General features: G+C 35.2%; 1 protein-coding gene across 10 annotated transcripts in view; it reads right to left on the reverse strand.

The window, feature by feature from the left end:
* The window catches only part of CEP162 (centrosomal protein 162), a 457,088-nt gene that overhangs the window by 61,618 nt on the left and 373,405 nt on the right, over window positions 1-22,065 (reverse strand). For 9 of the 10 annotated variants that reach the window (XM_050788104.1, XM_050788106.1, XM_050788107.1 and 6 more), the window contains 8 exons: window positions 21,341-21,371; window positions 20,412-20,528; window positions 14,485-14,679; window positions 13,212-13,293; window positions 7,396-7,678; window positions 6,246-6,507; window positions 865-998; window positions 373-600 (listed from right to left, as the gene is read on the reverse strand). In XM_050788104.1, coding sequence (XP_050644061.1) covers window positions 373-600; window positions 865-998; window positions 6,246-6,507; window positions 7,396-7,678; window positions 13,212-13,293; window positions 14,485-14,679; window positions 20,412-20,528; window positions 21,341-21,353 — 1,314 coding nt within the window. In that variant the 5' untranslated portion in view covers window positions 21,354-21,371. The remainder of the gene's footprint in view (window positions 1-372; window positions 601-864; window positions 999-6,245; window positions 6,508-7,395; window positions 7,679-13,211; window positions 13,294-14,484; window positions 14,680-20,411; window positions 20,529-21,340; window positions 21,372-22,065) is intronic. The other variant, XM_050788100.1, reaches the window with a different exon arrangement.

Genomic DNA, 22,065 nt, shown 5'->3' on the forward strand with positions numbered 1-22,065 from the left:
TTTGTGCTGATGGTGCCGTTAATAACTCACAAATGCTACACAATGTCATCCTCTGGGTCTATACCTTCTTTGGCAGTTTTGCTCAAACTTTGATTTCTTTGAAGGTCAGAATGAACTGATTCTCTTTAAAAAGGACAGCTAATAGAAGAAAACCATCAAAATGAGCCAATTTAAATTTAATTTTCTCCCCCAAGGGTTCAAAATTTAGGCTCTCATGTACGGAATCACTCTTCGAACCATGTCTATATTTTATACAGCAAATACATCAAGTCAAACATCTCTAGGAAACAAGGATGACAATGTATTTAGCAGGGAACATAGGTTTTTTTAAAAAAATAAATATTAAAAAACCCAGAACAATGTGTCTAGTACCTTGGCTTGAAGAATATAATTATCTTGATTCAATTTGAAGAGTTCTTTTTCCTGTTGTTTCTTTAGTTCTTCCAACTTATTTTCTAGTTCTTTCTCTTTTTCTGAGAATGTGGCTTTAATTTGCTCAATTAGGGCTTGTGCACCCCTCCATTTTTCCTCTGCTTCCTGAACTCTTTTAAACATAAGTAATTCCTCCTCCTTGTTCTCACCACAGTATCCTAAGGAATCCTTTCAAGAAAAGCATTACTTCATTACAGCACACTTATATATAGGATTTGAACACAGGCCGTTAATTAAAAAAAGAATAAAAAGGACATGGTTAACAATGTTCTATTATATAAGAAAATTAACTGTTTAGTAAGAGTGATTACAGTATCACTTGAAGGAAAAGACATTTCAGTCCTTATTATATTTTGTTAAATATAATTTAGCTTTAATGTAATTTTAGAACATAAAAACATTATGATTATTAATTTTGAATTTAATACCTACAGTCTGAAACTGAATACAGGAATCAGTTTCTGTGGGATCTTCAGACTTCTTAGGAGTAACCAGGCAACTTTCAGTTTTGGGAGCTGGTTTATCCAAAGCTGCAGGCTTGATGAGTTTTGTTCCAGATAAGATTTCTAAATATTATAAGCAATGTATAAATGCACCACAAATGTAAAGTTAAATGTGTACTCATCAATTGTGTACAATAACTAAAAATACAATGGAAACACTAAAATGAGGATCTCAAAATAGGCTGATGGACTACACTATAACACAGCTGTTTCACTATAACTGATTGTATTCAGAAAAATTGCCACTCCGTAATCAACGTTCTACTAAATTTGACACAGATGGCCAATTAACCCAAAACTATGTCAACTGACAAATGGAGCTAAATAAATGTGAGAATGTAGATAGAAATAACTTTCAGAGTTTATTACTTTTAAATAAATTCTTCTGTTAAATGTTCATAGCAATAATCAATCAAAATTTCTAAATGACCAAGGAGCAGCTGATAACTTTATGAAACATTTTGGTGCAGATTAAGTGTGCTTTCGGAGCACATTTTTTATAAACAACATATATCATGATATTGTATCAATGGAATAATATAAATTGCAAGGAGGATTTTATAACTGTTAATTTAAATAGGATTTTAAAAGATTAACACTATTATAAAAAACCTGGCTCACTCGCTCTCTCTCTCTATATATAAAATTAGAAAAAAATGTGATTAATATATATTCTGTTCCAATTTTCAGCTTTTAAGGTAACCTGTAAATTCTTAAACAAGAAATCATTCTAAGGCTAATATATTATTCAGTTAATAATAAACAATGTTTAAGAACAATGCCTAGAAGGGATCCTAAGATCCATATTCAACTACTACAGGCCCTGAATTTAATAAACACTATCTGATTGCTTTAGAGATAAATTAAGAACTTCAAAATTTAAATTTTTAAAATAATTTATTCAAGATGCTAACTTTTTAAATGTAGAGTTTACTTTTTAATTACAAATGTTCCACATGATTATTAAATATTTGGAAAATATAGAATAGTCAAAAGAAAAAATAAATTACCAACAGTCCCTCACCAAAAGATTTCATTTCAATTATTTTTCCAGGTATGTGAAGGTTTTCCTTATAGAGTTATGATCACATTTAATTAGGCTGATGTAAGTTTTCTGGAGAAATTTCTAAAAGTGTTCATGAAGAGACTGTTTTGAGTCATTGTAAGAAGAGGCTTTTAAAACTTCCAAATCACTGGAGGCTCATTAAATGAACGGGGTGTGATCTGCTAGCACGATTCTCCTCAGGACAAGGCAGCTAGTACAGGTGGAACGTTCCAGACCAGAAAATCCAAAATCCAAACTGCTCTAAAATCTGAAATTTTTTGAGTGTCAACATGATGCTCATAGAAAAATGCTTACAGGAACGTTTAAGATTTTGGATTTTTAGATTGGAGATGCTTAACTAGTAAATATAATGCAAATATTCCAAAATCAAATGAAATCTGAAATTTGAAACACTTCTGGTCCCAGGCATTTTGGATACGTAATACTCAACCTATCACATGTTCTTGTTCATAGCTGTAGTCTGCCAGTCCTTTTATGCCAGAATTCTCCCTTCTTGAATTCTTAATTTTGACTTCTCTTTCAGTGGACTAAAGTATCAAATAATTATTTTAAATAATTGCACGTGAGCAGTACTTGCTCCTTTTACACATGAAAAAAATTTGCTTGAATATGAAATTTAAACATGAAAACACTGAGGAATTTGGAACCCATGAAACCTTCTTGGAATAGCAATGCATAAGAAAATTCAGTCAAAAAAGAAACCAATCAAAATAATTCCAGAATAGAGAAACTATGGCTAAGAGACAAGAGAAAAGCATTCAGTCTCTTTAATAATCAGAACCAAGAATTAAATTCAAAAGCTGAGGGAAATTAAGGTTGTAGTAGAGAATATACTAAATATATCTTAAGTAAAAATAAAAATGAATAGGAGGTATGTAAGTTGGGGATACAATATGCTTTATATTTCACAGAAGGGAAGGAATCGATTGGTAATGTCTAAAATTGAAAAAGTTAAGAAACAACACTACAGTTATGACAACCTTTGAGTGTTTTTCATAATCTCTTTCCTTAAAGATTTTTCATAATCTTTTCCTTGTATTTTCAATATACAATTTCTTGGGATGAAATTTATTTTTCTTCTTATAGATATAAGTAAACCTAGATCTAATATCCTATTTTAAAAGAACATGTAAAGTGTAATCCCATTCTTACAAAATATTTTGTCCATTTATCCACATCTGCCTCTCTCTTTCCATCCATTCATTCACACTTCCTTCTATTATGTAAGTATATACATAGTGAGATGCATGGAATCTGCTAACCCACCATAACAACAGTTGTTTCTGGCTATATCATTGCTTTCTTCTTTTACTTTTCTGTAATTTTGAATTTTAAACAATAAGCATATACTAGGAATTTTTAATTCTTAGTAAGAAAAGACAATAAGAATTTTTGTCCTTTCACGAAAAAAAAAAAATTAATCTAAAAATAAAAACACAAGTTACAGCCAAAGAAAATTAATCAAAACTAAACACGGAAAACAACTACATGGCTGGTACTGCTAACTGCCAACCTTCTCTTCCTTCCTATTAATAAAGATCTAATTCTGTCCTGAGCAGCAATGTACATAGTTAAACATACTCGACCCCCTGAACTCCATGCAACTGAGGGCCAGAAGATCAAAGGTCATTAAGATGGATGCAAAAACTTTCCTGATTAGGAAGTTGATGATTTGACTGGCATCTACCTTTTACCTTTCACCCTGTCTCATGGACAGGGTCCAGAGGCGGAGTGGCCATTGTGATAGTTAAGACAAAAGTCACATACTAGGGATTTTGCATCAGGAAAGAAAAAGGGATCTGGTTCCCCGCACAGCTTACCAGCCATGAACTACCTATCTCTGGACTCTTTGTTACATAAAAAAGATACCTTTAATTTGGTTAAGTTCTAGTAGCTGGGCTTTTTCTTCATCCTAACCAATGCTGACTTTAATTTTAACTGCATTCTGTATATTTTCTGAACACTAATCTCATCTCAAACTCTGCTTCCTGGAGAACTCAACCTTTAACAAGTAACCACTATCCCAAAGGAATTACAGTTCCTCTGAATATAACTAAAACTGCTCTGGGAAATTCTTCAATAAAAAACAGAGATTAAAAACAACATACTTAATAGACAGTCTAGTGAGAAAAAGTAGTTCAGTATAAAAATATTTATGGTCCATCATTATACTTTACTATAAATTTACTATAAATTTTAATAATGTGTTTTATTTTTATTTTGGATGTCACAAATGCTATGAAATTTTAAAATATGAAAAATGAGTTTAAGAATATTATTTCACTTTACTCATAAAAATATTAGTCTTCATCTAGCAACCTCCTCATGATTCCTCTCATTTCTTTTTCACTCACTGTGACATTACCTCTGTCTTCATTCTTGGTAATTTCAACATATTCACAGGTGATCCTTTCAACTCCCTGGCTTTTGGTTCCTTGAACTTCTTTCCATCTCAGCTACTCATTCCCATTGGCATAGTTTAGGTCTTTCCTAGACTATTATCAATAATGTAACCACTCCCCAATCTCAGTCCCTCATCTAATCACCTACTATGACTATCATCTCTGTCTTCCCTCCTCACACTCTCTGGTACCCAGATTCCAACAATCCTTTGACCCCACTAGGACTCACAGTTGATGGATCGTACCTGTTGCACATTGTGTCACACTCCCTTGATGCCCTTTCTTCCTTCACTGCTCAACTTAAATTCCATGGTCAACCATTCTAATCACTTTTACATACATCATCAGCTTCACTTGCCAAAAATGTATTTTTTGGTAAACCCAACTGTTTTACCAAGTACAGTTCATTTAACAGTTGGTTAAACAAGTTGGTTATTTAACGTGTTAAATAACAACTTAACTGTTATTTCAATTTAAATTCATGATCACTAACTTTAATTAGACTGTCTTGATTCCTGACAGTCTAACTCTCCTAGATGGCTACTTCATATCTTCTCTTTTCTCTTGTAACCTCTCAAACACCTTTGCCTAACCCTCATGCTCATCTAATGATACTTTCTATTTCTCAGAGAAAACTGGAGCTATCACAAAAAGCATTCTCTCCTCAGCACATCTAACCACCTGCCAGCATACACTCTCCCTTCCTATCTGCCTCCACAGTTCCTAGAATGCAGGAAACAGCCATGTTACTGTCTAATGCCAACCCTTCTTCCACTGTGCACCAGATCCCATTACAGCTACTCTACTCAAAAACATTGCTCCAGCAATTCTTCCCTCACTCTTGTACTTTGTCAATTATTTTTCTATCAAATCTTTCTTAACATCATACAAAAAAACCAATCATTTATTTCACAAAAACAAAGCAAAGCAAAAATGTTCTTGGTCTCATCTTCCATCTCAGCTACTGGCCCATTATTTTGCTGCCTTTTACAGCAACTATCTGCAGTATGGTCTACAACTTGAAGCACCATTCCACTCCTATTTCCGCTTACTCCATTTAATTTGCCTTTTACAGCCACCTCTCCACGGAAACTGCTTGTACACTTTATTGATCACCTCCTCCTTGCTAAACCCAAAGAGCAGTTCTCAGTTCTCACCTGTCTTAATCGCTCAGCAGTAAATGACAGAGCAGTCCTTCTCAACACACTTTCTTCACTTGCTTGTTTTCAGGATTCCACATGCTCTCAGGATTCTTCTAACCTAACTCTGTTTCCTTTGCAGGTTCCTCCTCTTCTGCCTGATTTCTTCAGGTTAGCAAGACCAGGGGCCTCAGGCCTTGGCTTGCTCCTTTCCCTCTATCTATGCTCACTCTTTTGGTATTGTCAATCAGATTTCAACAACTCCCAAATGGTATCTATAATCCATATTTCCCTCCTGAACTCGACTTTTATATCTGTCTGCCTTCTTGTCACTTCTGCTTGCATGTTGAATAGACATCTCAAAACTATCATCTCAAAAATTAAACTCCCAGTTTTTCCCCAACTCTCAAATCTACTCAGTCACAGCCTTCCCCATTCCAGTTGAGTGTAACTCCATTCTCCCAGTTGCTCAAGCCAAAAATCTTAGCAATCCAAAACCAATTTTTCAGATTTTTGGTTCTACCTCCTAAATATATCCTTATCTAACCACTTTTCATCACCTCTACTGCCACCACACTGAGTCAAGCCCTGCTGCCTCCTGTAAATTGCATCTTACAAATAGAACGTGGTACCTTAAGATTAATTCTCCTCCATGGAAGCAAAGAAAGTAAAACAATATACTAAATAAAGAGTACATGATTACCTTTTCTCCTAGGTTGATTAGAGGTGGAAATCGATCTCAAGTTTTTGCTTTTTATAATGTCCCCTGAAGTTTTATTTTCAAGAGTAGAAAACATCTTGAGTGGTGAACTGGGTTTGCCATAGCCTGAGCTCCTAACTGATGCATATAATCCACGATGGGGTTTCCTTTTAAGTAAAGGAGGTGCACTTCTGGCCTTCTTGTATGGTACCTGTTTACCCATTACAGCCCCTTCTTCTTCAGAGCTAAGTTGAGATCTGTAAGTCTGTACACAACAAGCAAAAGCTCTTCAGTACCTAAATAAACTTTAACTATTGTTGTAAATGAATATTTAAAGGATAGCAAAACAATAGTGATGATCAAATAATGTAGTTTGTAAAAGGCAAACTACCATAGTTAAGTTCTTGAAGTCTAATGCATCCGAATTTTAGTATTTTGAAGCAGACCTTCAAAGTTAGCATTGAAACAAAGTAAAGCAAAATAATAAAGCAAAATTAGCTTGCCAGAAACCAAGATGTGTAATTACTTGAATGAACACAGCAGAAAGAACATATTTTGAAATGACATAAAATCTTATTTAATTTGTTATCTGAATTTCTCAAGATGCTTTAAAAATGTTATTAATACCTTGCCTTATTCCACAAAGAACTGGAGAAGACTTAAAAACATAATTCAAAATTATAAAATACAAGTAGAATGTCTGAATCATGGGAACTATAAAGCAGAAGAGATCAAGAATACAGGAAAAAGAATCAGCAAAATGCAAATTTCTTCACAGGTGTTAATTGCTTTCCTATAAAATGACAACTTAAAAAATACAAATGACTGGAAAGACTGAACAGTGCACACTACAATGATGAATAAACTTTTTCTTATACTGTTTAAATTCTGGACTATATTTTATTCAAAAAAAGGAAAAAATGTATAAAGAATGGCTTCTAAAAGCAAGCTAATGTTACGGTGGTATTTTTGAATTTGGGGATTGGCTAGCATTGTAATAAATATTACTCACAAATATCCAAGATCTACTATGGAGGTTAGTATACAATCAATCCCACTAGTTTAAAAAGCACACACCTACCAATAGTACTTACATACTTTACATAACTTCGGTTCTCAATATCTCAAATCAATTTAGACTACAAATACTTACTTTATTAATTTTGTCATCCTGAGATAATGATGAAGAATTAACAGATATTTTTTTCCTCAAAATATTAAGGTACATTTTATCAACATGTTCTTCTGTGGCAGTTACTTGTGGACAGCTGTTTTCCATACTCTCATTTGTGGTCTTTTGTAAAATCACATTCTCATCGTTTTTGTCAAAAAAATGGTTCACATGTTGTGAGTCTTGAGACATAATATTTGGGTTCGTCTTCAGGGGTAAAGAGTTAACAAATTCAGTTTCTTTACTTTCGGCCACTTTCTCAGAGCTATACAACAAAACAGGACACAGATAATGAACCCTATGTAACAGCTCTTCAAATATCAGTAATAACCACGTGTGTGTGTACACGCAGACGCACTATATATATGAGTTGTTAACTATTCATATTAAGTTACTGATGTTAAATACATTATTTATAATTTTGGTTAATAGTACACTCACGTAGTGTAATGGCTTTTAATTTCAGATAATAATTTTAATGCAGTATAATGCAAAGGATTATAAAGGTGATGCTGACATCTATTTTAGAGAAAGACCAAACCAAACAAGACTGAGACTGCTTTTGTAGAAGAAAAGTAAAATATAAATTTCTAAGTGAACTTTCTGTAATATATCTTTTATCTATAATTTCTTATAAAGTCGACAGGCATTTGAAATAAGAAAAACATTTTAAACATTTCTAGAAGAAACTAAAGAAATAATCATAATTTATGTTAAGGAGGCTTAGAGTATAAATACTAAAAAAGCATATATTTAATCACAGTATAGGACAAATTTTAATGTAAAACAGAAAAATCACTAGGATTTGAAACGAAAATCACTTCTGTGGTTTGAAACACTTAAATGTAACAATTCAATTAGATATTAAAAATCTAGAAGATACAACGTAAGGAAATGTTTTAAATGTGGTTAAATATTGGCAAACTACAGGGTCTCCAAAAATATGGCAACTATGGTTTAAAACACTTAAATGTAACAATTCAATTAGATGTTAAAAATCTAGAAGATATAACGTAAGGAAATGTTTTAAATACAGTTAAATATTGGCAAACTACAGGGACTCCAAAAATATGGGAACTGTTAGTCTTAAAATATTTAATCATGTGTCAATTAGGCCATTTAATTTTATAATTTATAAAATAAGATTAAAGAAAGTTTAAGAGGCTACCATTTTCATATAATGTAGATTGACTTCTCGGTAACCATTAGAAGCTTCTAAAGTAGCTGGAATCATCAAAAATATAATAGTTCTTTCCTTCTTTATAGCAGCAGAACCTGGCTAGATGTTAATCAAAATTGTTTCTCATTCTTGCTGGGTACCAACTAAACTATATTTCCTTGCCAACTTCCATCTAGATGGGACCATTTACTAGTTCTTCCCTTTAGAATGTGAGTGCTATGATGCCAAGAACCCAACTTATTTGTTACTGGCTTAGTTGTCAGGTTTAGGGTGGCAGGAAACTGGTAATTAGAGTCTGGAGAGATGGCAGCCTATGTTTTACAGTGGCAAAACATTGCTAAATTGTCATCTACAAAAGTTTGTAAGGCAGACCACATGCCAGCCGACCATGGAGAACTAAGAGAAATGATGGGAAAGAACAAGGAGTTAAGTGCTGGCTACTATTAGCTTCTTTTGACAAGATATTACCAAAAAACTGATGAGCTCAACACAGAATGAGCTGGTTTATAAGCAGAATTTAGAGAGAATAGAAAGAATCTAGAAACTCTAGAAATGGGTTCTCTCTCTTTGTAGACTCAAGCTGTAAGATTCAGCCTTGAAGAATACTATGAAAAAGCAAGATTTCATGAGACTTCTTGGTTGAAGAGTGAGGAGTGACCCAGTCCCTTAGCAAAGATCATATTAAGAGTGTCATCCAGAGTGAGACTCCGTCTCAAAAAAAAAAAAAAAAAAAAAAAAGTGTCATCTTCACATTTAAGGTATTGTTTCCCCAAATATCCAGAGAACTGCAAATAAACGCAGAGAAAAAAATTTGAGGGACAAGGAATCAAAGAATAAAGCAGATTTAAAACCTTTGTCTAGCACAGAACTTTTTTTTTTTAACTTTTATTCCAGGTTCAGGGATACGGGTATTGTCCACGGGGATTTGGTATTCAGACTATTTCATACCCAGGTAATAAGCATAGTACCCAATAGGTAGCTTTTCGATCTTCACCCTCCTTCCAACCTCTCAAGTTGGCCCCAGTGTCTGTTGCTCTCATCTCTCTGTCCATATGTACTCAATGTTTAGCTCCCATTGATAAGTGAGAACATAAGTATTTTGTTTTCTGTTCCTGCATTAGTTTGCTTAGGATAACGGCCTCTAGCTCCATTCATGTTGGTGCAAAGGATGTGATCTCATTCGTTTTTACGGCTGCATGGTATTCTATGGTGTATATGTATCACACTTTCTTTATCCAGTCTATCACTGATGGGCATTTAGGTTGATTCCATGTCTTTGCTGTCGTGAACAGTGCTGCAATGAACATATGCATGCATATGTCTTTATGGTAGACAATTTACATTCCTCTTGGTACATATCCAATGATGAGATTGCTGGTTGAACAGTAATTCTGCTTTAAGTTCTTTGAGAAGTCGCCAAACTGCTTTCTACAATGGCTGAACTAATTTACATTCCCACCAGCAGTGTATAAATGTTCCCTTTTCCCTGCAACCAGCATGGTTTTTCTTTTGTTTGTTTTTCACTTTTTAATAAGAGCTATTCTGACTGGCGGGAGATGGCATCTCATTGTGGTTTTAATTTGTATTTCTCTAATAATTAGTGATGTTGAACATTTTTTCGAATGCTTGTTGACTGCACGCCTCCTTTTGAAAAATGTCTGTTCATGTTCTTGCCCACATTTTTTTTTTTTTTTTTTTTTTTTTTTTTTGAGATGGAGTCTTGCTCTGTCACCAGGCTGGAGTGCAGTGGCGTGATCTCAGCTCACTGCAACCTCTGCCTCCTGGGTTCAAGCGACTCTCCTGCCTCAGCCTCCTGAGTAGCTGGGACTACAGGTGCGTGCCACATGCCCAGCTAATTTTTGTATTTTTAGTAGAGATCAGGTTTCACCATGTTGGCCAGGATGGTCTTGATCTCTTGACCTCATGATCCGCCTGCCTCAGCCTCCCAAAGTGCTGAGATTACAGGCGTGAGCCACCGTGCCCAGCCTACTTTTTAATGAGGTTGCTTTTTGCTTATAAATTTGCTTAAGTTCCTTATAGATTCTGGGTAGCAAAGAACTCTAAATTTCATCGCTGGCACGTGGAATTCACTGGGACCAAAGAGATTGCTAGGTTACTAAACTTTCTGAAAGAATATAATGTCAAAGAAACCATAACCCTGTTCAAAAGAAAAAAAAAACAAGAAACCCAAAAGCCAGTGACTGGGAAACGTAAAGCTACCTGTAGGCAGGAAGTGGATTGAAAAGGGAGTGTATCCCCCAACACGGGCATACCCCTCAACCTAAAATCCACTTCAGTTGTAGCCAATGGTGATAAAATACAAGACAAATCCTCCAAGGAATGGAATGAGGGGCTATATAGAATAATAGATTTAAGGTAGCCCCTTCTTAATAGAATAATAACCTAATCAAGGAAAATCCCTATTCCCAAGGTAGGAGGCCTTTACAAGTTCTTTCCAGTGGTTCTCAAAGTTGCAACATTGATTACTGTATTTTCCTCATACTTTTCCTTGCTGAAAGGGCATATCTACTGCAGTTCCACCATTATATATTGGGATGGGGGCGAGGAAGTATATAACCCTGTCTTTTTAATTCATCCATTGGTAGACAATGAGGAGTTGTACTCAAACCTGACAGAGAGGACTGTGCTTCACCTGGAAATCCTGGTCTTTCAGATGCATACAGTCCTGATTGGGGCTTGGGGATGCCTGCTTGGGGAAGGGGATAAGTGAGTCTGGATATGAAGAAGAGTGAAATTGATATTTTGTTATTAGAAAGATATATCCTGGCAGAGAATGACTAGATGCTGACCAAATTCATTTTTCTTTCTTGGCACAGAAACAAACCACATTTCACAGCCTCCTTGGACCTAGTTAGCTAGATGTGCTGGTTCCTACCAATGGAATGTGAGCTGAAGTGATATGAAACATATGAAACTTCTGTGTTAAGACAGTTAAAAGAGAGGATGTAAAACCATTCTCTTTCTTTCCTTACTGACTGGTTGGATGATGTCATAACAAATCTTAAAACTATGTGCTGATGACAGAAGTAGCCTGGGTTCCTAAACGACTGTGTGGAGCAGAGCCCCAATTCAGCCCCACTGACCCACAAGGGACAGTGATATGAGCAAGAAATACATTTTTGATGATAACCTACTAAGATTTCAAGGATTATGTTATGGCAGCTAGGGTCATTTACTCCAGAGTTTACTAAAAAATTTTTAAGTATGTGTACTAGAGATCATATTACTGACATTTCTATTACATGTGATTACTGTTATACCTTTAATATAAGTATATGTTTTAAGCTTTTAAACACAAATGTAAAAATCTATTTTAGAATTCCTATTATTGAAATTGTTTTACCTATAACAACAAAGACACAAGACATGTAAGAAAATCTCTTTAGTTATCACTAACATACCCCCAAAGAGCAATGATGAGTGGGCACAATCTCTCCTTTAAAAATACTAATTAGCACTATAGATCAATGGAAGACTACTAGACTTAGCACTGAAGTGAATGAATTTTAGTGTAAGGTTCACTGCATCATTTTTTTCTCAACTAGCACAAATGTAGAAACAAGGCCAGGAAATCACCACATGTGGATTTACATCATGAGAATATAGTATAGGAAGGGGGCTCAAAACATGTCTCTGTTGAAGACACAAATGAACAAATGACAACATGAATGAATGACAGGCTACTTCACAGAAGTATTTTATGGAGATCAAAGACCTGACAATATAAGTGGTTAGGCACATGAATGCCCTGTGTTCCTGGTCCATAGCTCTGTGGCCTTAGGCAATGGCTTTATTTATTTTAACCTCTTAGGCTTCAGTCTTCTTGTCTATGAAACAGGGATAATAATGGACTATAACCCATGGAGTTGCGGTAAGGTTAAATGAAATAATACATGTAAAGTATTTGCCCAAAGTAAATGTGACAAATGTTAGCTGTTATCACCTACCAGTAAATTGAGTTCATCTCAGTTTCATTTCTTGAATTACGGGCATAAAGACGCCTTCTCTACTTGTTACGAGGATCGCGTGGGAGATTGGAAATGACATTTCGGTGCTACATAAAAGTAACGCTGTCTATGATAAGGTTACTGTGACGTGTTACTCCGTGTTGAAGAATGACAGTGGGTTACACATACTTCCACTAAACTGTATTGGACCTGAAGCATTTTAATGAGGATCATTTCTCTTGTGGCTACAAAACTCACCCTGTGAGATGACAGCCAGTCTGTGACTAAGTCAAAACTAACTGGTTTATAAAGAAGCAAATCTATGACTCATAAACAGAATAACATTCACTTTCTCCCTCATCGAGAATGAACTGTTCCAGCACTATTTAAAGCTGAGGAGTCTGTATTTTTCAGTGAAAACCTTTAGGACTATTTGGTGGCAGCAACTTTTTTATAGCGTCTATTTATTTTTTCATTTAGCCCAAGATTTTTGATGACTTGAGTAAGGACAAATATAAAAAGAAGAGAGTAATGACTCACAGGTAGACTCAAGCTAATATTAGTCATTAGTCATTCACTAGGAATGATTATATAGAACAAATGACTATAAAAGTTTCCAATGACAAAACAATAAATTAAAAAATTCATACCTCACAGGTTGTAAATCAAAACCACTGACCCCAAAGGAATCTATTCTGATAGGTTTCATTAGCTCCTCTACTGTGGGCAGATCTAAGAGGCGGAAAAAAGAGCAGAAACAAAAAATGTAATGTAGGTTGCTTAATTTACATGTGTAATAGCACCAAAATTATATTTTCTCTGACACAGTTAACAAAACAGTACATGCAATAAGCCTGGTTTTCCATCTTAAGTTTCCTTATACCAGGAAAACTTCCTTTCTTATGAAATATCAAATAAATATCTCAAATATCAATATTAAATATATTTATCAAAAAATATTTATACACAAACACACTCTCAGTACATATTTGGTTGATCCTGAAATGCTGTTCTCTAACAAAATACAACTTTAGTATATGTATAGGCAAAAGAGTAAAAATGTCCCTTTAAGTGACTTCTTAATTTGATCAAGGCATATTGGAAAAGAAACTAGGCCAGGCGCAGTGGCTCAAACCTGTAATCCCAGCACTTTGGGAGGCCAAGACGGGTGGATCACCTGAGGTCAGGAGTTCGAGACCAGCCTGATCAACATGGTGAAACCCCATCTCTACTAAAAATACAAAAATTAGCTGGGCGTAGCAGCAGGTATCTGTAATCCCAGTTACACAGGAGGCTGAGGCAAGAGAACTGCTTGAACCAGGTGGCGGAGGCTGCAGTGAGCCAAGACAGTGCCACTGCACTCCAGCCTGGGTGACACAGCAAGACCCCGTCTCAAAAAAAAAAAAAAAAAAAAAGAAACTGAATTTTTGTTTTGTGTTTGGCTCTAATTTTATAGTTAAGCCAATGATTCCTGTATTTCATTTGAAAAAAATCTTTTTTTTTTTTTTTTGAGGCAGAGTCTCACTCTCTTGCCAGGGCTGGAGGAACACTGGTGCGATCTTGGCTCACTACAACGTTCGCCTCCTGGGTTCAAGCTATTCTCCTGCCTCAGCCTCCCAAGTAGCTGGGACTACAGGCGTGCGCCACCATGTCCAGCTAATTTTTGTATTTTTAGTAGAGATGGGGTTTTATCATGTTGCCCAGGATGGTCTCAATCTCTTGACCTCATGATCCACCCACCTCGGCCTCCCAAAGTGTTGGGATTACAGGTGTCAGCCACCTCGTCTGGCTGAAAAAAACTCGTTAATTAAGCTCAGAGACTGAGAAACAATCACTACAGCAAATTGTATTTTAATTATACTACACTAAAAACTCTTTAGAAAGGATATCAAATAATTGAAAAATTCATCTATCAGTTTTTACCGGATTCCATAGTAGAGAAGTTTTTTGAATTCTCTTCATTTTCTTGAGAATGACCTTTCACTGAGCTCTTGATATCTTCCATTGTATTACTATCAATTTTTTGTTTGTCTTCATCTCCCAATGAATGGGCTATATGACAATAAGCTTGATGTAGGGCTTCAACATCACTACTGCTTTGCCCATAGGAAACACCTGCTGAAATAAACGTAATCACCAGAAATAATTACACCACAAATACATGAGAACTATAAAACACTAATATCATTTCTTAACCTGTTAGGAATACAAAAGTAGGGTTAAGTACCAACTAGGTAATTTGCAGCTATGGCCTACCAGCATGGATTCACAGCAGGCTCAACAACTCTTTGAGCAAGTTGAGGCGTGTCCTGATGTGGTAAGTATAAAATCTGCCTTCACTAGTCATTGCTCTTTCTACTACTATTCTTAATCAACTCCCTCTGCATTGGATAAAACTATTCTTAAGTTTCCCAAACTAAAAAATTCCTTTGAAGGATTCTACCTCTCCTTTACCATTACCATTCTCTCTGCTTCTCTGTACCACCAAGCATCCTGTCATCTACACTTTTTCAACCACAATGAATTCAGTCTTCTAACTTTGCAATCCAATGTATTCCAACATCCTGCTAAAGCTGTTATGATCAAAAGCAGTTTCCTAATGACCAACTCCATTTGTCTTTAGTTCTCTTCAACTATGTGAGACATCTGACATTGTCTTTTTCACTTTATCTTAGCCAAAAGGCAGAGAAGTCATACATTGTTTTTTTTCCTGGTAACTGTTTCTTCTGCATGCCTTCTTCTTTTTGTTATTACCACCATTTTGACGGCAGTTTTCCATCTCTTATGGTCTATAGTTCATTTCAGGGCTCCATCTTCAGTCCTCTTCTTTTGAACACCTCACTTACTAGTTTTTTGGCCTGGCTAATTTCATGAAGACTTTTAGCTTCAACTATTACCCATATGCTTATGACTCCAAAATCTATGTCTTGCGTCCTTATAACTCTTTTCTGAATATCAACTTAACAGGCATCTAGATTGTCCTATATCACATCTACATATTCCCCAACTGAATTCATTATATTCCCTACTAAAACTTGTTCTACTACCAGTATTTCCTAATCACATCACTATTTAGTCAGTCACAATAGAAACCTTGATGTCATCATTCACTCTTCCTTCCCTATTAGCCTTCTGATATAGTTTGGCTGTGTTCCCACCCAAATCTCATCTTGAATTGTAACTCCCACAATTCCCATGTGTCGTGGGAGGGACCTGGTAGGAGGTGATTGAATTATGGGGGTGGGTCTTTTCTGTGCTGTTCTCATGATAGTGAATGAGTCTCATGAGATCTGATGGTTTTAAAAACAGGAGCTTCCCTGCACAAGCTCTCTTTGCCTGCCACCATCCATGTAAGATGTGACTTGCTCCTCCTTGCCTTCTGCCATGATTGCGAGGCTTCCCCAGCCATGTGGAACTGTAAATACAATAAACCCTTTTTCCTGTATAAATTACCCAGTCTTGGGTATGTCTTTATCAACAGCATGAAAATGGACTAATTTTCCACCAACTGACAAATGACTTAGGTTAATAACTCAACTTAGAAAAGTACCATTTTCCTGCCATTTTTTGAGCAGCCTCTTCTACCTTTTTTTTTTTTTCATTTCTAACTTTCCACCAACTGACAAATTCTAGAAAAAAGAATTCAAAAAATTTAATGTTAATAATGATTGCAAAGTTTTGAGTACTTACTCATTTTATAATTTTTATTACTGACAAGTGGAATTTTCAAAATTAGAGGAAAATAATGAATCACAGAAGACAGGAAAAAAGAAAAACAGGTGACTAATCTCTTCTCTTCATACCCATGGTTAATTAACCAGTTATTAAAAATAAAATAGTATATATAGTCTCATCTTCCTATATATACAATGTAAGTTGTGTATATACACAACTTCTAAACAAAAGAGACAGCCAAGTGCTACATACAAGATTGTGTAAGAATGCCTTACAATGAGATGTCTTTCTAGCTAGTGCTTCAGGTCCCCATGGCTACATGAAGTATACCCAAATAACAAGTTTGCTTAAATAAACTAAAAACGGAAGGGGATACAGCCAACAGTTGAAGGGCAGAGATTTTCAAGAGGACATGAGGAAAAAGGTCTTGCTTGTAGCATGAATGAAAGAGATCATTAATTTTAAGAAAAAAGGAAAAGCACACGGTGCCATTTTTTCCTCTACAAAAATATCAGGTTGAGAAAGTATCTGCTGAGCATACATAAAAGGAATTACTTCAATGGTAAAGACCATAATAGTATCAAATGCTCATACCTAATTTAGTAGGTATGAGGTGTCAGAAAGAATAGGTTCTAGGCTTTTAAGCAATAACAGAGCAAACATGCAGAAAAACAAATGACCTAAAAGTTAGAAATGAAAAAAAAAAAAAAAAAAAGAGGTAGAAGAGGCTGCTCAAAAAATGGCAGGAAAATGGTACTTTTCTAAGTTGAGTTATTAACCTAAGTCATTTTAAAAATAATTTCATGGTTATGTAAGTTAACTTTTTTCCAAGTATATCATGAAAAGGGGTTCCTTATCTGCCTTTTACATTGAAAACAGAAGACTCTGTAGTTATTTTATGTATTATTATTACAAGTCAAAAGCTCTCATATATTTCAACTTTAGAAAATTGAGGCTAGGCATGGTGGCTCACGCCTGTAATCCCAGCACTTTGGGAGGCTGAAGCAGGCGGATCACTTGAGATCAAAAGTTCAAGACCAGCCTGGCCAACATGGTGAAACCCCATCTCTACTAAAAAAATACAAAAATTAGCCAGGCGTGGCGAGGTGCACCTGTAATCCCAGCTACTCGGGAGGCTGAGACAGGAGAATCGCTTGCACCCAGGAGGCGGGGATTACAGTGAGCAGAGACCACGCCACTGCACTCCAGCCTGGGTAACAGAGCAAGATTCTATTTCAAAAAAAATAAACATATAAAAAATAAAAAAATAAGAGAGAAAGTTGAGAAGTGCCAGATACTATTTTGCAGAGGAAAGGGTCTAATTTCATGGAGCAACACTGTCATCCTGTGATGACTCCAGTAATGGAGGCATAGCACAAAATGGTACTTGCCTGTGAGACAAATGAAAGTAAATGAAAGGTTAGATCTAGTCTGGTGTTAGGAAACCTTAAGTTCTATATTTACTAACCTCTTTGATACAGCAAAGCACAAAGAATTTCAGAAATAATATTTTTAACAAAAGAGAATCTTTGACAATGTTTAAAGTTAGGAAGTGTTTGAAAATTAACCAATGGTTGTTAAAGTTAGCTGCTTAACACATGAAGTGATATGGTAAAACAAAAAAAAACCCACTGAACTTTGCAGTTGTTAAACCTAGTTCACATACTCATATGAAGACTTTCAAGTATATCTTTTATTTTATTTATTTATTTATTTTTTGAGATGGAGTCTCACTCCATCGCCCAGCCTGGAGTGCAATGGCATGAACTTGGCTCACTACAACCTCCACCTCCCAGGTTCAAGCGATTCTCCTGCCTCAGCCTTCCGAGTAGCTGGGATTACAGGCACGTGCCACCACACCTGGCTAATTTTTTGTATTTTTCAGTAGAGACCGGGTTTCATCATGTTGGTCAGGCTGGTCTCGATCTTCTGATGTCAGGTGATCCACCTGCCTCAGCCTCCTAAAGTGCTGGAATTACAGGCAGGAAACAATGCACCTAGCTGAAGACTTTAAAGTATGTATTTTAAACACCAGAAATTCAATACCCCGCAGCCAACAAGTGTTTATACTGTATAACTCTAGGTTCTCTACTGCGGCATGTATTAGTAACACAGGGTTGACATAAATAATGATGATAATAACAACAACAAAGTTGTAACTGTTTAGTGACTCCTAAAAATGTACTATGGACAATATTTCATCTCAGTTGACCATCATGAGGGTTCATTTTAAAGAAGAGAAAACATGCTTAGAGGTAGGTACTCATTATCCAATGTCACATAGCTGGTAACTGGCAAGGTTGAAAATATGAATCCAAATCTACATGATAGTAAGTTCATGCTCTACTATGTTCAAGTAACGGACTAATCAAATTATCCTGGAGTCAAGAATATTTAAGAATTAAGACCAAAAAACTACAGCTTTATATAACTGCTTAGATCATCTTAATAAAATTTTTACTTTTAGAAATACATATTTTATTTCTGAGTTTTTCTTAAAACCTACAGTACTGGTTTTCATACTGTGTATGCAACTGATTTTGTTATCAGTTTTTCAGAGAAAATCATGGGTTTCACAGATGTATTATTGAAATTCCATTTTAAATCATGCTTTAAAACTTAAACATTATAATAGAAGCTAATCTGCACACTCAAATGTACCATTTATGTAACTGTAGTAATCTGAAGACATTATGTAATTATAATATTTTTAATAATTTTGCTTTCTTCTTTACTTGTTTCAATGCACATCTCAGAATAAAGTTTCTCTGGTCATCCTGAGTACATGAATTTCCTATAAAATACTGTTAATCAGAAAAGCTGTAGCTGTACGATGGCCTTTTAAAAAATTCATGTCTGCCTACTGAAAACTGTGCAAGGGGACAGACTATCAAAGCACGTATGTGACATGGTTCCTTAAATCAACAGCAGTAAAACTGGGGGACACGCACTCAGCACATGCTTACATCATGGTGGAATACTCAGTTGGGCAACAAGTGAGTAATGTGTCTTGATGGGGAAATTATGTCTTATAGTTGTAATTTTTTGACCTTTATATTTTAAAATGAAAGTAGATGTAACAAGTCAAAATAGTGGTGACTCTTGGAAAGACAGTGACTAGAAATAAGAGATGTGATGGACATTGTGGTTAAAGTCCTCTTGTTTTTTATCTGGTTGCCAATTACATGGGTGTGCTCGGTATTTCAAAACTCATTGAGTTGCACTATTGTGATACCACAAACTTTTCTATAGGTATATTATATATCAATTAAAAAGTAAAAAGCAAAAAAAAAAAAAAAATGAAATGCAAGTTGATGATGGTTAGTGATTTCTGAGTTGGTTAGTGATTTCCATTACTCTTTTTTATCAAGTGTCTGAACTGGTTTAGTTAACCAGTATCCATAGACTGCAAAGCAAGCTGATTAAAAAGTTCCCACTTGCAGCTATTTATGTGATAAAACAAGTGTATTTTTATACTATTCAATCAACAAAAACAAAAAACACAAACACACTGGAAGGCTGATGGTGATAGGAGACCGTAACAATCTCAATAGTTTCTAATTTCAAAAATTCCAAAAGACCATTACTATCCTCACCTATTTTATGAACAAATGTAACAAATATAAGTTTAAATATTTATCCTGATAAAATATCATTTTTACTTATGAGACAGTTCTACATAAGATTTCAATTGAAGATGTGCACTTCACTGCTTTAAAAAATTTTGAAAAGGCATTATCTTGAAGACCTTTATAAGCTTTAGGAAAGTCTAGTTGGTCTCAGGTATTTCAGAATTTGGGGATGGGGTGTAGATTTTTCCTAAAGAACTACGGAAAAGCACAATAAGACCAAAGTCCCATTTCTCCTACACATGGCAGATTTAACGGAATACTCTGGAGAGGCATAGAAAATTAGTTAACGTTCACCTACAGTGCTACACTTTTATCAACATCATTTATTCATTTATTAATAAATATTTATTTAAAACCTCACTTTACTTGGCCTACTTGCATTGTGCAAATTTCAATTAAATTATTACATATGGTAGAAAAATGTCAGATTTAAAGTTTTCATTATCAATATGTTTATTACATATACATTTCTTTAGAAATGTAGTCAATTATTCATGAAGCATTCCATATTTAGAGAACAGTCAGGTTTCCAAACATTTTTACCTGTTCCTGTCATTTCATTCTCAGTCATTTCTGGTAGGCCCCTTGGCTTAGGTGTTATTTGATCATGTTCATCAAGATTGACCTCTGCAACAGAGTCTAGTGAATCAAGCAGCACAACTGAAAGAATATAAAAGAAAAATGTAAGGAATGTAGATAAACTCAGTGGTTCTGCTGATCGAATAAAATTATTTTAAACATATGCAATGCAGGCCGGGTGCAGTGGCTCACGCCTATAATCCCAGCACTTTGGGAGGCCAAGGCTGGCGGATCACAAGGTCAGGAGATTGAGACCATCCTGGCTAACACGGTGAAACCCCGTCTCTACTAAAAATACAAAAAATTAGCCAGGCGTGGTGGCGGGCACCTGTAGTCCCAGCTACTCGGAAGGCTGAGGCAGGAGAATGGCGTGAACCTGGGAGGCAGAGTTTGCAGTGAGCCGAGATTGCGCCACTGCACTCCAGCCTGGGTGACAGAGCGAGACTCCGTCTCTCAAACACAAAAAAACATATGCAATGCATATAAAAAGAAAGATAAATGCTTATATACAAAGAACATATAATCTTTTATATATATATGTAACAAGCATGTTTTATGTATATGTGTGTGTATGTATATAACAAATATGATTTTCTTCCGATGTAGAAGACAGTAGACTAACATCAACATACATATCTATGCTTATGTACAGCCTAGTGTACATGTACACACGGAAGGCAAAGGGCATTAAGAAAAGTAAAAAAAATCTTAAATATAACAGAATGGATTCAAAATAGACATAAGAAACACATTATTGAGAAAAGCTAGGAACTTCAATTCCTTAGAAATACTTAAAAACAAACACAGATAGTGACTCATTCAGAATTACTTAGATGAAATTCTGAACAGACTGATTTTTTGCCAACTAAAAGATGAATATAAATAATATTTACCATTAGCTAGCATGCCAGTTTTTTCTTCTTCCTAAATTAAAAAAGGAAAATGATGACATGTTCTGAAATCAAAATTAGGTAAAATGACCACAATGCAAATAACAGCAAAATCTGAAATCCAGGGCTTTGTATTCCACATTGAAAAGATCAGGAACTGTGTTTTCCAGGCTTCTTTCACCAACCACTCTCATTTATCAATAATTCTTCAAGACTAGCTCTGACGGAACATCTAAAATTCTCTTCTGAACCTTGGCAATTACCAAAACTAATTTAGACCTTACAAATTCTTGCTTAAAGTATTTAAGTTCCATTTGCTCATCTACCTTGCTCAAGAATTCTCTAGTTTTTTTGAATGTCAAGACAACAGAGCTATTTCACACAAGAGTTCTGCAATTATAACATTACCAGTCTATTTTCACTTATTGTTCAAAATTAATGGCCAAATACCTTGTACTCATTATTTCATCTATGTTTCAAAAGACACAACTTTCAGAAAGACAGGCCACCAAACAGCAAGACAGATGAAGTTCTTCAATATTAGAGGTTCCCTTAGAATAAGTTTTCCTATTAATATCACCTCTACCTCCTACTTGGGTAGGCAGTTTGTGGGATCTTCCAATAACAGAGCTTTAATCCTTCCTATTTTGATTCTTATCCAGACAGTGCTCTGAAGCTTCCACAGTTAGGCTGATACATTTTTATATATATGGTACACCTTCTAAATA

The sequence above is a fragment of the Macaca thibetana genome, chromosome 4 (assembly GCF_024542745.1).
Source record: "Macaca thibetana thibetana isolate TM-01 chromosome 4, ASM2454274v1, whole genome shotgun sequence".
NCBI lineage: Eukaryota > Metazoa > Chordata > Mammalia > Primates > Cercopithecidae > Macaca > Macaca thibetana.